Here is a 16,595-nt window from a genome sequence, read left to right as displayed (position 1 = left end):
GTTTGTACACAGTCCCTGTCCCACATGGGGCTCACCGTCTTAATCCCCATTTTATAGATGAGTAACTGAAGTTCAGAGAAATGACGTGACTTACCCAAGGTCACACAGCAAACAAATGGCAGAGCCTGGATTAGAATCCATGACCTTCAGACTCCCGGACCCAAGCTCTCTCCACTAGGCCATGCTGCTTCTCACTATGTCACATTACTCGGTGTAGCCAGGATAAACGATCTCACCATCGGGAAATCTTCTGGCAGATCAGAATGTGGCTAAGCAGTCAGCAACCAGAGAAAGAGGTGTTCTACCAGTTGGAGCAAAAGCGATAGGCTGAGAGAAGATTCCCTTTGAGCAAGCCCTTAGGAAAAAACCAAACTCTGCCTCAGCTTTTCCCAGAGAGTGGAAGAACTCACTGCCTCTGGCAGAGAAGGCAGATTCCTCCCTGAATGCCCCAATAGCTTCCGGGAAATGTAGGCACACCAGCCCTTCGATCTCTGCGTAATGTAGTTTTTGTCCTTTCCTCCCCTGCGACTCCTTTGCTTTCTTTCAGCCAGACCTATTTTGCTTTGGGTGTGACCTACCTGTCTAAACAGTTTTGAGACATAGACATCTCTCCCATTGAAGGAGAGAAAAAAGAACAAGTTTTATGGCTAATGCAAAATTTTATAACCTACCGGGTAATCAGGAGTTACCTGTAATGCAAGAAATTTACATGGGAAGTAGTGGCTGGGGAGTCAGAATTCCTGGGTTCCAATCCAGACTCCACCACTTGTCTGCTGTGTGACTTTGGGCAAATCACTTAAATTCTCTGTGCCTCAGTTTCATCGTCTGTAAAATGAGAATTAAGACTGTGAGCGCCGTGTGGGACAATGTGTCCTAGCCGATTGTCTTGTATCTACCCCAGGGCTTAGTACTGTCTGGCACATAATAAGAACTTAATGAATACAATTATTATTATGTGTATCGTGTAGCATTTAATAGATTTTAAAATGATTTTATAGAGTATAAATTTTATAGATAAAGCTGTACTCACAAAAAAAATCTCTCTGTCGGTGTTGTGGGAGCTCTATAGTGAGAAGCTCGGTAGTCTGTATGTTCTGTTAGGTCGAGCCCAGCTACCCAAAAGTCAGGTTAAGATCTTGAACATTAGTGACTTTGATTGTTCATTCATTCATTCATTCATTCATTCTATCAATCTTATTTATTGAGCGCTTACTGTGTGCAGAGCACTGTACTAAGCGCTTGGGAAGTACAAGTTGGCAACATATAGAGACAGTCCCTACCCAAAAACGAGCTCACATTCATTCATTCAATCGTATTTATTGAGCGCTATATTAAGCGCTTGGAAATCAGCAATAAGGAGAGACCATCCCTGCCCACACCAGGTTTACAGTGTAGAAGGGGGGAGACAGACATCAAAACAAGTAAACAGGCATCAGTATAAATAAATAGAATTATAGATATATGATTGTGTCCCTGTCATGAGAGGACCAGCCTGGTGAGAGTGGGAGAACTATCACAATCATGGAATCCAGAGCTAGGCATCTATAGATGTCCGCTGCAAAAATTGGCAAATAATGCCAAATGAAGTGGCCTTGTCTTACGCTGTCAAGTCGTCTCCAATCCATAGCGACTCTGTGGACACTTCTCTCTCAGAACGCCCCACCTCCATCAGCAATCGTTCCGGTAGTGGATCCATAGAACTTTCTTGGTAAAAATATGGAAGTGGTTTACTCAGTAAACGAGGTCTCTGAACTTGACCCTTTCCCATGCCACTGCTGCCCAGCACAAGTGAGTTTTGACCTGTAGCAGATTGCCTTCCAATCTCTAGCCACTGCCCAAGCTAGGAATGAAATAGGTATGCCTCTTTTGGACTCTCCCTCCCGTAGCCAAGACTGGAACAGTACTGGAAACTCTCCAGGCGCAATCCTGAGCGGGGAATGAAGTGGTACGAACTGGCAAATGAGAGTAAAGAACAACTTCCTTTGGGGCTGCACAAGATACAGTGGAGAAAGACTCAAGTTGCTTTGAGGAGGCCAAGATTTTCAAATCCTGTCATGAGATGGGCTACTCATAGATGCTATGGCTCTAAGCAAACACCATCAGCTCATAATAAGGAAGTAGGCCACAGTAAAGAAGTAATGATGGTATTTACTTAGCGCTTCTGGAGTGCAGTGCATTGTACTAAGAGTTTGGGAAAGTAGCAAAGGACCTGTTCCCTGCTTACAAGGAGTTTACAGTCTAATGGAAATGCAGACTACAAAATCAGACGCAAAGGCTTTGGATTTATTGTGAAGTGGATCATAAGGGTGTTGGTAGAGAGAGTGACAGTTATGGCACTGTTTGCCATTCAGACATCACAGCATACTGAAGATAGAAAAGCCCAGTGCAAAGATGTGCTTCAAGAGGTGAACAAAAGGGACTTTAATGCAGTCACAGAATTAAAAAAAAAAAGTGACCAAGAATTTGGATCAGGACATCAAAGTGAATAAGACACTTACAGTTACTTACAAGACAACTGCTCTCCCCCTCTCTTCAAAGCCTGATTGAAAGTACATGTCCTCCAAGAGGCCTTCTTTGACTAAGCCCCCCACTTTCCTCTTCTCCAATTCCCTTCTGTGTCACCCTTACTTGCTCCCTTTTTTCTTCCCCCCTCACAGCCCCGCAGCACTTATGTACATATCTGTAATTTATTTATATTAATGCCTGTCTCCCCACTTCTAGACTGTAAGATTGTTGTGGGCAGGGAATGTGTCAGTTTATTGTTGTACTCTCCCAAGTGCTTAGTGTAGTGCTCTGCACACATTAAGTGCTTAATAAATACGATTGAATTGATTTGAATTGAAAGCCAATGGTGAGGAGTTTCTTTTTGATGCCGAGGTGGATGAGCAACCACTGAAGGCTCTTGAGGAGTGGGGAAACATGGACTGAATAGTTAAAAAGAAAAATGATCCCAGCAGTAAAGTGAAATATGGACTGAAGTGGGCAGAGGCAGGAGGAAGGGCAGGGAATAGACAAGAATTGTTTGGAAATATGTTGAGATTAAGAACAAAACATGAGGGAGAGCTTGAGAAGAGTTGAAGAAATATAAGGCTGAAACACAGAAACTAGTAATTGAAAGCCAAGAACGGCAAATAGGATCAAAATCACATTTTACAGTGATCACTACTTCTCTAAAGTCACAGTAAGTCTCTTGAGTAAATGAAGAACCAGTCCCAGAAGCAATTTGGGAAAAAGTGGAACATTCTGTTCGGTGTGTGAAATGTAGAAACTGTCCCAGGAAGGAATGATATATGACTGGAATGTTTCAAAGCAGAAGGTTTACCTCAAAAGCCTTGGCACAACATTTCAATGGGCCCATTGTGAACGACAGCCTGCCGACTGCATGGAAAAGAACGGACAATACTGTTGATGAAGAAAGAAGACTCTGAAGACCTTCAAAACTACTATCCAGTAACTTTCTTACAAATATACAAAATCTTCACCAGAGTAACCACATCAATAATGACCTCGGACTGCATACCGTCAGAGAACAAGCTGGATTTTGTTCAAGATTTGCAACTTGTGACCACGTTCACTCATTCTGCCAGCCAACTGAAAATTCTGAGAATTCCAAATCCTGGTTGGTTTTTAGGCTTGTGGGTTGCAAAAAAACAGGACAACCTGTCGGCACAGGCCTGGCGTCTTTTACAAAGAGCCCCCAGGGCCAGAGGAAATGGTATCCAATAGCTCAGCTCTTCCCATCTGTTGATTCTCTTCTCTTCTCCCTCTCACCCATCTTATCGTGGCTAATGGTAATGGAAGTGATGCAAAAATTAGGACACCGGCACGTCTTGGGGGCCAACGAAGCTCTGCAGAAAGCATTTTGACTCATCAGAATTTAATGTCGTCTTCAAGGCCCTACTGAGAGCTCACCTCCTCCAGGAGGCCTTCCTAGACTGAGCCCCCTCCTTCTTCTCCCCCTCGCCCACCCTTTCCATCCCCCCGTCTTACCTCCTTCCCTTCCCCACAGCACCTGTATATATGTATATATGTTTGTACATATTTATTACTCTATTTATTTTACTCGTACATATCTATTCTATTTATTTTATTTTGTTAATATGTTTGGTTTTGTTCTCTGTCTCCCCCTTCTAGACTGTGAGGCCACTGTTGGGTAGAGACTGTCTCTATATGTTGCCAACTTGTACTTCCCAAGCGCTTAGTACAGTGCTCTGCACACAGTAAGCGCTCAGTAAATACGATTGACTGATTGATTGATTGATTGATGAAACTGGAATTAACTCGCGGCATAGGTTTTTCAGGGGGAAATGAGGCACGATTGTGTGACTGAAATCAAAATGTTCAGTTGCCCTTATTGTTTGGATCTGCTCAGAGGAGTCAAGCAGGGGGATGGAAGCTCACCAGAACTTTTGCAGTTGTATTAGAGAACCAAACAGGGAAGAATCAATAAATACTGATGGCAAGTAGAACATGGGGTATATTTGGAAGTGGTGCAGCCGAATTGGAAAGGAAAATCAATCAGTTAATCAATCGTATTTATGGAGCACTCTCTGCGTGCAGAGCATTATACTAAGTGCTTGGGAGAGTACAATATAATCAATCACATCAATCAGTGGTATTCATTGAGCGCTTACTATATGCGGAGCACTGTATTAAGTGCTAAGGAGAGTACGACACAATAGAGTTAGTAGACATGTTCCCTGCCCACTATGAGCTTAGAGTCTAGAGGGCAAAATGCTTCCACATATTCAAGAATTAAAGTTGTCATTACAAGAGAAGCAGAGCGGCCTAGTGGATGAAGCTTGGGCCTGAGAGTCAGAAAGTCATGGGTTCTAATCCTGCTCTGCCACTTGTCTGCTGTGTGAACTTGGGCAAGTCACTTCTGTAGGCTTCAGTTACATCATCTGTAAAATGGGGATTAAGACTGTGAGCCCCATGTGGGACAGGGACTGTGTCCAACCTGATTTGCTTGTATTCACCCCAGCGTTTAGTACAGTACTTTGCATATAATAAACATTTAACAAATACCATAATAATAATAAAGAGATTGAGCTAGAAATAAATCTCTAAAGGACCAAGTGACAGGCCCAAGGAATAATGATTGGAAGGATCTGTTCCTGTCAATTGTGAAATAACTGAAGAAATAGTTTAAGAACTGAAGAAACAATTCACGAGAAGCAGCGTGGCTCAGTGGAAAGAGCCCGGGCTTGGGAGTCAGAGGTCATGGGTTCTTATCCCAGCCCTGCCACTTAGCTGTTTGACTTTGGGCAAGTCACTTAACTTCTCTGAGCCTCAGTTACCTCATCTGTAAAATGGGGATGAAGACTGTGAGCCCCACGTGCGAAAACCTGATCACCTTGTATCCCTCCCAGCGCTCAGAACAGTCCTTTGCACATAGTAAGCACTTAATAAATTCCATTATTATTATTATTGTTATTATTATTAAATAGAAAGCCAACAAGGCCAATTAAATTGATGGTGAACGTAGCTGGAGAAGGAAAACAACATGCATCGGTGATATCCAGATCACCTCGTTGTTTGAAAATACTCTGTCATCATCATCATCAATGGTATTTATTGAGCACTTACTGTGTGTAGAGTGCACTTGGGAGAGTATAGTGCAACAGAATTGGTAGACATGTTCCCTGCCCACAACGAGCTTAACAGTCTAGAGAGCAAATGAATATTTCAGATCTCATAGCCTTGTATCGGCCCCAGCGCATAACATGCAATTAACACTTAGCAAGTGCCATAATTCTTAATTTACTATTTCCTAAAATCAACTAAAAGGTGCATGTTTAAAGTCCCACTTTAAGGACACATTTCAAATGAAGACATTGGGCTAACTCCTTTAAAAACATCCACCCTTTCCTTTCCATCCAAACCGCTACCCTGTTAGTACAATCACTCATCCTATCCCTACTGGATTACTGCATCAGCATCCTTTCTGATCTCCCAACCTCCTGTCTCTCCCCGCTTCAGTCTATACTTCACTCTGCTGCCTGGATTATCTTTCTACAGAAACGTCTTGGGCATGTCACTCCCCTCCTCAAAAATCTCCGGTGGTTGCCTGTGAACCTCCATATCAAACAAAAACTGCTCACTGTTGGCTTAAAAGCTCTCCATCACCTTGTCCCCTCCTAACTCACCTCTCTTCTCTCCTTCTGCAGCCCAGCCCGCACACTCCGCTCCTCTGCCGCTAACCACCTCACTGTGCCTCGTTTTCGCCTGTCCCGCCATCAACCCCTTGCCCACATCCTACCCCTGGTCTGGAATGCCCTCCCTCCACACATCCGCCAAACTAACTCTCTTCCTCCCTTCAAAGCCCTACTGAGAGCTCACCTCCTCCAGGAGGCCTTCCCAGACTGAGCCCCCCTTTTTCCTCTGCTCCTCCTCCCCTCCCCACCACCCCGCCTCCCTCCCTCTGCCCTTCCCCTTTCCCCTCCCCATAGCACCTGGTGTATATTTGTACGTATTTATTACTCTATTAATGATGTGTATATATCTATAATTCTATTAATCTATTTTGATGGTATTGACACCTGTCTACTTGTTTTGTTTTGTTGTCTGTCTCCCCCCTCTAGACTGTGAGCCCATTGTTGGGCAGGGACTGTCTATCTGTTGCCAAATTGTACTTTCCAAGTGCTTAGTACAGTGCTCTGCACACAATAAGCCCTCAGTAACTACAATTGAATGAATGAATGAATGAATGAATTAGAAGAGCCAAGTGTGTGGGTTGGGTTGTAAGAGAGTAGTAAAGCCAATGGTGAGGTGTTTCTGCTTGAGGTGTAGGTAGATGGGCAATTACTGGAGGTTCTTGAGGAGTGGGCAAACATGGACCGAACATTTTTGTAGAAAAAAGGATCTGGGCAGCCGAGTGGAGTGGGGAGAGACAGGAGCCTGGGAGATCAGCAAAAAGGCTTGAAACACTAATCAAGCCAGGATAGGATAAGTGCTTGGATCAACATGGTAGCAGTTTAGATGGAGAGGAAAGGATGGATTTTAACGATGGTGTGAAGGTTGAACTTACAGGATTTAGTGATGGATGGAATATATGGGTTGAATGAGAGAGAGGTGTCAAGGATAACAGGAAGAGTGGTGGTGCTGTGTACAGTGATGGTAGAGTCAGTGAGATGACAGGGTTTGGGTGGGAAGATAAGGAGTTCTGTTTTAGACATGCTAGGATTGAGGTGACAGCAGGACATTCAAGTTGAGATCAGGGCTGGAGATGTAGATTTGGAAATCATTCACATAGAGGAGATAGTTGAAGTCATGGGAGCAAATGAATTCTCCAAAGGAGTGGGTGTAGAGGAAAAGTGGAAGGGGACCCAGATGGGGTGATGTGTATGTTGTTATATGCTCCTGAAAATGCTGACTTCTGATTTATTGTTTGAAGACAAATGTATTCTATATCATGGCTTTCAGAATGATATTCCAAAAATAATATATCTCAGCTATATTCTGGAAGACTAGATTTTCTACCTCTGAAATGGTGTAGTGATTCAATCTCAGTATATGGACTTCTACTTTTGAAATAGAGACTTGTATTTCCCAATATAATATAAAACCAAGTGAATGTTACTTTGGAAAAATCAACTGATTGCAGCAGAATGTGGTTTCTGAAATATTCTTAGATTTCTATGAATAAATTTATTTTCAGATGGATTATCCTAAATCCTTCTGGGGCTCATTTGTGTTTCTCTTAAGTGGAGTGATTCCACTGAAGAGATTGATTTAACCACTTACATTGGAATATAAACATTTTCTGAGTTTAAAAATACCTATTTATCCACCTTGGGTTGCTCATCATGTTTGAATTTGATTACTCACAATGTTGTTCAGTTCGGATTTACATTTTTATTAAGACCGGATGCCCAAGGAAGATGTTTACTTTTTTGAGCAATTTTCACCCATTAAATACAAAGTTTTGATCTTGCATATTAAATAACTGGATCAAAGCCATTTTAAAAGAGATTTTCTTGAAAAGGAGCTTGCCAATGATCAATCAGTGGTATTTATTGAGTGCTTACTGTGTGCAGAGCACTGTACCAAAGCATATTTCTGTGCTGCCTGCAACTGGTACTCTTAGGGCTTTAGAAAATAAAAATTCTAATAGATGTCATTTCGTCATTCAAAGGGGAGAGCAAAGTGTAGAGGCTTGACGATGGCAAGAGCCTATTTATTTTATTTTGTTAATATGTTTTGTTTTGTTGTCTGTCTCCCCCTTCTAGACTGTGAGCCCGCTGTTGGGTAGGGACCGTCTCTATATGTTGCCAACTTGTACTTCCCAAGCACTTAGTACAGTGCTCTGCACACAGTAAGCGCTCAATAAATACGAATGAACGAATGAATGAAAAAGAGCATGGGCTTGGGAGCCAGAGGTCGTGGATTCTAATCCCGGTTTCACCACTTGTCAGCTGTGTGACTGGGCAAGTCGCTTCACTTCTCTGTGCCTCAGTTACCTCATCTGTAAAATGGGGATTAAGACTGTGAGCCCCATGTGGGACAACCTGATTACCTTGTATCTACCCCAGCGCTTGGCACATAGTAAGCACTTAACAAATACCATCATTATTATTATTATTACCTATATAGTCTTCCTTTTCCTTAAAGAGTGGTTAAATACTGTGTTTATTTAAGAAAACAAATTAATTTTTTTTACTGTTTCAGTTATTTCTGATCAGAAATGTTATCAAAATATTTTAACTATTTTTTATTGCATTTCAGGTATATCAAGCGCTTAGGATTGGTGCCCTCCTGTGATAAATACAGGCTATAACAATCCCTAAAATTTTGAGGAAAACTTTGGAAACATACTCTTCCAAAACCATGATGCATTTTAAAAGTGGACTGGAATTAACCGAGTTGCAGAATATGACTGTTCCGGAAGACGATAATGTCAGTAATGACTCCAATGATTTTACTGAAGTTGAAAATGGACAAATAAATAGGTGAGGTTTTTTTTAACTGATGCCTTTTATATCCAGTGCAAGAAATTCTTTTTTTTAAGTATTCTGATATTCATTCTTTCTTCCGAATTATTCATCATTAAGCCATGCTGAACTTCATACTTTAAAACACTTTTATTGCATTTGTTAAGTACTTACTATGTGTCAGGCACTGTACTAAACACTGGGGTAGATATAAGGTACTCAGGTTGGACACAGTCTGTATCCCACATGGGGCTCACAGTCTCAATCCCCATTTTCCAAATGAGGTAGCCTGAGGCACAGAGAAGTCAAGTGATTTGCCCAAGGTCACAAAGCAGAGCCGAGACTAGAACCTAAGTCCTTCTGCCTCTCAGGCCACTAGACCACTCTGCTTCCCCATCCATATTCATATGTGACATCTGTTGGGGAAAGAAAGCAGTAGCAGATGAAGCAAACAGAGGAGTAATTTATTTATTCTTTCAAATCTTTCAATTTTGTATAATAACCGTATAACTGTATTTTATCCCTAGCCTAGGATCTTCAAAGATGAAATTAAAAACTGCTGGAGCTTTGAATAGAGGCTTTGTTAATTTTATATTGACACACTCACTGGCTTGTCTAATGCCATCCTGTGCCTACGCCCTACACCCATGCAGAGCAGCATGGCCTAGTGTCAAGAGCCCGGACTTGGGAGTCAGAGGTCATGGGTTCTAATCCCGCCTCCGCCATTTGTCTGCTGTGTGACCATGGGCAAGTCACTTAACTTCTCTGTACCTCAGTTACCTCATCTGTAAAATGGGGATTGAGACTGTGAGCCCCACGTGGGACAACCTGATTACCTTATATCCACCCCAGCGCTTGGAACAGTGTTTGGCACATAGTAAGCGCTTAACAAATACCATAATTATTATTATAACTGTGATTATTATTATTAATTAATATGTTGAATACAACATTATTCACAGCAGCTAACATTCCAATGCTAAAAAACTAAAAAAGCAATAGTAAGAATAGTACCGCAAATGAGATATTTTTCATGACTGTGAAGTAGATGTAGTAGGAAACATATCAAGGGACATTAGATGTTATAAGTTAAGATTTTTATGGAATATAAAATTTAGACTCAAAAATAAACAAGATTACAGGAAAGCCCCTAAATGACTTCTAGCTTTATTTCAACTAGCGTGTCACATCCTGAATGGTTTTATTTATATATAATAAATTAAATTTATTATTCACTGTATTTATATTAATGTCTTTCTCTAGTCTGTAAGCTAGTTTGGGGCAGGGAATGTGTCTTCTTACTGTTATACTGTGCTCTTCCAAGTGCTTAGTACAGTGCTTTGCACACAAGTTCTCAATAAATATGATTGAATGAATGAATATATATATATATATATATAAATATATATTTTATATATATATACATATATGTTTTATGGTATTTGTTAAGCAGCATGGCCTAATGGATAGAACACGTGTCTGGGGGTCAGAAGAACCAGGGTTCTAATCCCAGCCCCGCCACTTCATCATCATCATCATCAATCATATTTATTGAGCACTTACTGTGTGCAGAGCACTGTACTAAGCGCTTGGGAAGGACAAGTTGGCAACATATAGAGACAGTCCCTACCCAACAGTGGGCTCACAGTCTAAAAGTGGGGGGAGGGGGTCTTAAAGGGGCCACTTGTCTACTGTGTGACCTTGGGCAAGTCATTTAACTTCTCTGTGCTTCAGCTATTCATCTCAAGAATGGGGATGAAGACTTTGAGCCCCGTGTGGGACCTGGACTGTGTCCAGCCTCATTAACTTGAATCTACCCCAGCACTTAATACAGTGTCTGGTGCAAGGTAAGGGCTTAACAAATACCATTAAAAAAAAAAACAGAACAAAAATGTGTCCAGCAGTTCTAAGCTCTGGTTTGGATACAAGTAAATCAGGCTGGACGCAGTCCCTAACTGGAGGTTATATGTTGCATAGTTTAGCTGTGCCATTTTGCCCGAGATTAGGAAATCAGCCTCCCTGCTCTCCCCTTCCTTCCTCTTCCTTTCTCCTCCCGCTCAGCATCAGAAACCTCATGCCTTAAAGTACATTAGTTACCCCCACCCCACATTTTACATTTACACTCTGCCCCCCACAAACAGCATGGTGTAGTGAATAGAGCTCAGATAGGCCTGGGAGTCAGAGGGTCATGGGTTCTAATCCTGGCTCTGCCACTTGTCCGCCATGTGACCTTGGGCAAGTCACTTCACTTCTCTTTGCCTCAGTTACCTCATCTGTAAAATGGGGATTGAGACTGTGAGCCCCCTGTAACACAGGGGCCGTTTCCAACCCGATTTGCTTGTAACCACCCCAGCGCTTAGTACAGTAACTGGCACATGGTAAGCGCTTAACAAATACCATTACTATGAATTATTATTATTAACACACCAACCTGTCCATCTCCAAATCTCCGTGACTTCCCAGATATTCTCTGGAGATGTCATGCATAGGAGGGGCTGACGGGCTGACAGTGGGGAGGGAGGGAAAAGGGAGCCGTGTTAAAATGCCTCCAAGTGCCAGATAGGGCGACTCATGTTCATGGTCATGTTTGTTTCCTTTTAAGGCAAGAGAGAAGCAGCGTGGCTCAGTGGAAAGAGCCCGGGCTTTGGAGTCAGAGGTCATGGGTTCAAATTCCAGCTCCGCCACTTGTCAGCTGGGTGACTTTGGGCAAGTCACTTCACTTCTCTGGGCCTCAGTTCCCTCATCTGGAAAATGGGGATGAAGACTGTGAGCCCCCCGTGGGACAACCTGATCACCTTGTAACCTCCCCAGCACTTAGAACAATGCTTTGCACATAGTAAGCGCTTAATAAATGCCATCATTATTATTATTATTATTATTATTATTATTATTATTAACAGGGAGGGGTCATAGGGAAGCAGCATGGCCCAGTGGATAGAGCAGAGGCCTGCGAGTCAGAAGGACCTGGGTTCTAATCCTGACCCTGCTACTTGTCTGCTGCATGACCTTGGCCTTAGATACCTCTGATACCTTGGCCTCAGATCCCAGCTCTGCCACTTCTCTGCTGTGTGACCTTGGGCAAGTCACTTCATTTCTCTGGGCTTCCGTTACCTCATCTGTAAAATGGGGATTAAGACTGTGAGCCCCACGTGGGACAACCTGACTACTTTGCATCTCCCCCAGTGCTTAGAAAAGTGCCTGGCACATAGTAAGCGCTTAACAAATACCATAATAATAATTATTATTATTATTATTACCTCACCTGTAAAGTGGGGAGTAAGACTCTGAGACCCATGTGGGACAGGGACTGTGTCCAATCTGATTAGCTGGTTGGTATCTACCCCAGCTCTCAGAACAGTGCTTGACACATAGTAAGTGCTTAATAAATTCATTGTCATATTTATTAAGCACTTACCGTGTGCAGACCACTGTACCCTCATTATTTTAGCTTCTTAGAAGTTTCCGTAAGTAATCCTCCACCTCAGCATTAGATTATGTGGCTGAAAGTTAACACGGAAACTGCCGTAGCTCTGGGGCATTTGTAGCAGTCAGTACCTAGACTGTGAGCCCGTTGTTGGGTAGGCACCATCTCTGTATGTTGCCGACTTGTACTTCCCAGGTGCTTAGTACAGTGCCCTGCACACAGTAAGCGCTCAATAAATACGATTGAATGAATCTGGATGTGTACCCCTCAAGCACTTTGATAGTCACCCCTCCCTCTACCACTTCCCCTATCTAATCTATTTTAAGGTCTGTCTTCCTCACTAGATTGTAAACTTCCTGAGGGTAGGGGTCATGTCTAACAACTTTACTGTATTGTACTCTCCTAAGCGCTTTGTACAGCATTCTGCACACAGTACGCTCTCCATAAATGTCTTTGATTGATCAACAATGACATTCACATTTTTAGGTATTAATATGTATTGCACCACCAGAGGCTTGAATAGAGAAGCCTAGACTGTCAAATATAATGCAGTTTTCATTCTCTACAGTTACAAAGGAGTGATCTAATTCTAATTCCCACAGCAACTGACCATTGACGAAGGCAAGAACCACTTTAAATGTCGAAAATCTACAGGATAAAGCTGGCATCATTCTCCAAGCTTAAATTTCAATTCCGAAGTCTCCCTTTAACTTTTCCTTTTTGGATTATACTTGGGTGGCCATAACCAAGGTTACCAGTTATGCTGCTTGAGATCCTGGGTTCTTTTAAATATGAACAAAAATTATTTGGTTTGTCTGCAATTGCCACTTGTTTGTGAGAGGGTGATTCATTCTTCATCCCTAACTTAATCAGGATTTAGGTCAAAAGTGATCTCGCCTTTCCACAACCTGTGATTAAGAATATGTGTGATATAGAGAGGGTTTGTGGGTGTGCACCACTTGTTTCTTATTGTTTTGTGCATATTTTTCAGTACACCCCCACTTTTTCATCTTTTTCATCCATCTTCATTTATAATGTTCATGTGACATGATTTATTTACCCTGTAAAGTCAAATGATGACCAAGAACTAGAGCTCAGAGGAAAGCAAAGTGAAGAATGGATGCATCAATCTGAAAAAATTAAAAACAAAGTATGTTTTTCAAACAAGATGCAAAGAAACATAATCTTTTTTGGCGTCCACAGTGGCTCAGCTAGCATGCTTTTCCATTTCGACACACCTGAGAATTCTTGGTGGCTCTCCAGACCCAAAGTGAAAATGCATAAATATATCGAGGGGTTATTATTATTATTATTATTATTATTATTATCATTATTATTATTATTATTGGAGTTTATGCTCAAACAGTGTGGTCTCAGAAGTTTCAGATAAACACTGAACTTTGGGACATTTTTAAGCATCACTGAGTCTTTTGAAACAGGCAGCTTGGGCACAGGCAGAAGCTGTCCTTAGTATAAACTGTAGAAATAATCTTTATTCTATAAAAACTCTTTGTACAAACTACTCTTTCTCCCTCACCCTGTAGGTCCAGCAGTTAAAAATGCATTTCCGTATAATATCATGTCATGCCACAAGCTAACCTACTTGGGTGGTTTATGACTAATTTATGGTAGATTCGTTTACTGTGTATAGAACGTTCTTCCTTATAACTAAAAGCCATTCTTTTCCATTTCCTGCTATGACAAATATCGAGTTTGACAAGTGAATGACCCACAACAAAAAATAATGCTTTCTAGCCAGAAGTATAATAATAGTGGTATTTGTTAACCATTTACCATGTGCCAAGCACTGTGATAGATACAAGATAATCAGGTCAGACACAGTCCCTGTCCCACAAAGGGCTCATAATCTAAGCGGGAAAACAGATATTTAGTCATCATGTTTTGATGAGGAAATTGAGGTTCAGAGAAGTTAAGTGACTTGCCTAAGGTCACACAGCAGGCAAGCAGCACAGCTGGGATTAGAAACCAGGCCTCCTGCTTTCTGGGCCCATTCTGTTTCCATAGAGCCTTACTGCTTCTAGAGCGAATTGAAGCATCGTCATTTACTCTACTTCTTGTTTTTTGGTTGTGTTGTTTTCAAAAGTACCCAAGGTAAACTTCTATCTGATAAGGTGTAAGTTCATTCAATCAATCGTATTTATTGAGCGCTTACTGTGTGCAGAGCACTGTACTAAGCGCTTGGGAAGTACAAGTTGGCAATATATAGAGACGGTCCCTACCCAGCAGCGGGCTCACAGTCTAGAAGGGGGAGACAGACAACAAAACATATTCACAAAATAAAATAAATAGAGTAAATATGTACGAGTAAAGTAAATAGAGTAATAAATACGTACAAACATACGGGTGCTGTGGGGAGAGGAAGGAGGTAAGGCAGAGGGGATGGGGAGAGGGAGGAGGGGGAGAGGAAGGAGGGCACATCTTAGATCAGGGCCCGTCCTGGTTTGTTTCAAGCCGTTCTAGCTTTCATTTCAACGCTGTATAGATTTGGCATTATCTTCTGGCCTTTTAGGACATAAGACTCCCTCCCCGGCTCCCCGCACGGCCATGTCGACTGTGAGCCCACTGTTGGGTAGGGACTGTCTCTATATGTTGCCAATTTGTACTTCCCAAGCGCTTAGTACAGTGCTCTGCACATAGTAAGCGCTCAATAAATACGATTGATGATGATAATGTCGAGTCAGCGGGGCTGTGTCTACAACAGCTGCGTTCCCGACTAGGCGGGGATGGGGCCAAGCCTCAGATTTCTGGCCCACAGTGAGGTCTCGGATTTGGAGCGGGTCACCGAGGCACTGTTTGTATCTCTCACCTGGCCACCTCTGTCTTCAAAACCATTAGGGAAGACAGGCAGGCAGAAATAGCTTACGTTGCTTTCTGTTCCCGCTCTGCCTGGATCTCGTCTGACTCCAAAAGAGGCTTCTTGTCTCTGTTTTGTAGCCAGGCCCACCCTGAAAAATCCCAAGAGAGACAGACGACAGGCAGCCCATAAGACAAGCCCCATGTAAACCCACAGCGTGACATAGTGGATAGAAGGTCATGGGTCCTAATTCCGGCTCAGCCACTTGTCTGCCGTGTGACCTTAGGCAAGTCATTTCTCCTCTCTGGGCCTCACTTACCACATCTGTAAAATGGGGATTGAGACTGTGAGCCCTACATGGGACAGGGACCGTGTCCAACCCGATTTGCTTGTATCCACCCCAGCACTTAGAACAGTATAGTGCTCTGCACACAGTAAGCGCTCAATAAATCATCATCATCATCATCAATCGTATTTATTGAGTGCTTACTATGTGCAGAGCACTGTACTAAGCGCTCAGGAAGTACAAATTGGCAACATATAGAGACAGTCCCTACCCAACAGTGGGCTCACAGTCTAAAAGGGGGAGACAGAGAACAAAACCAAGCATACTAACAAAATCAAATAAATAGAATAGATATGTACAAGTTAAATAAATAAATAAATAAATAGAGTAATAAATATGTACAAACATATATACATATATACAATAAATACGATTGAATGAATGACTGCTTGGTGTATAGTAAGTACTTAACAAATACATGTCTTGTTTTGTTATCTGTCTCCCCCTTCTAGACTGTGAGCCCGTTGTTGGGTAGGGACCGTCTCTATATGTTGCCAACTTGTACTTCCCAAAAGCTTAGTACAGTGCTCTGCACACAGTAAGCACTCAATAAATATGATTGAATGAATGAAAATACCACAGTTATTACTATTATTATTATTACTCACTCTACTTCATATTAGCCAGAACTGTGTCTACCAGCTCTACTTTCCCAAATGGTTAGGAAAGTTCACTGCACAAAATTCTCAATGGTATTTATGGTAAATGCCACTGATTGAGTGAAAAAGTCTCAGGGCAAGGGCCCCTGCTTCTCTAGCAGCCCCCATTCCCTTGGCCAAGCCAGCGAAATCAATCAGTCGTATTGATTGATGCGAAAGAGACATGGAAGTCAAAGGAAAGCACAAAAATGAAGGCAGAAATGGCTTAATTTGCTGGTGAACTTAGGCTGCAGAATTTAGGTCTCGGAATCCAAGAGGTCCCCTGGACAGCAGCACAGGGCTTTCCTGAAGGGCCACCAGACTGAAAGTTGGGATGGTCCGAACTGTGGCTCCCTAAGAGCTACCAGAGCAAGTCATGCTGGACCCCTGAGACCTCCCAGGAACTGGTCCGGCAGCCAGAATCACAGCCCACACTTCC

The 16,595-nt window shown here is 42.3% G+C and overlaps 1 protein-coding gene across 3 annotated transcripts in view; it reads left to right on the top strand.

Moving 5' to 3' along the window:
* The window catches only part of SLC38A1 (solute carrier family 38 member 1), an 88,959-nt gene that overhangs the window by 12,173 nt on the left and 60,191 nt on the right, over positions 1 to 16,595 (top strand). For all 3 annotated transcript variants that reach the window (XM_038740854.1, XM_038740853.1, XM_038740852.1), the window contains one exon: positions 8,728 to 8,951. In XM_038740854.1, coding sequence (XP_038596782.1) covers positions 8,830 to 8,951 — 122 coding nt within the window. In that variant the 5' untranslated portion in view covers positions 8,728 to 8,829. The remainder of the gene's footprint in view (positions 1 to 8,727; positions 8,952 to 16,595) is intronic.

This window comes from Tachyglossus aculeatus, chromosome 2, assembly GCF_015852505.1.
Source record: "Tachyglossus aculeatus isolate mTacAcu1 chromosome 2, mTacAcu1.pri, whole genome shotgun sequence".
Lineage (NCBI taxonomy): Eukaryota > Metazoa > Chordata > Mammalia > Monotremata > Tachyglossidae > Tachyglossus > Tachyglossus aculeatus.
The sequence above is the reverse complement of the archived record's forward strand: the minus strand, read 5'-3'. Positions and strand labels throughout refer to the sequence as shown.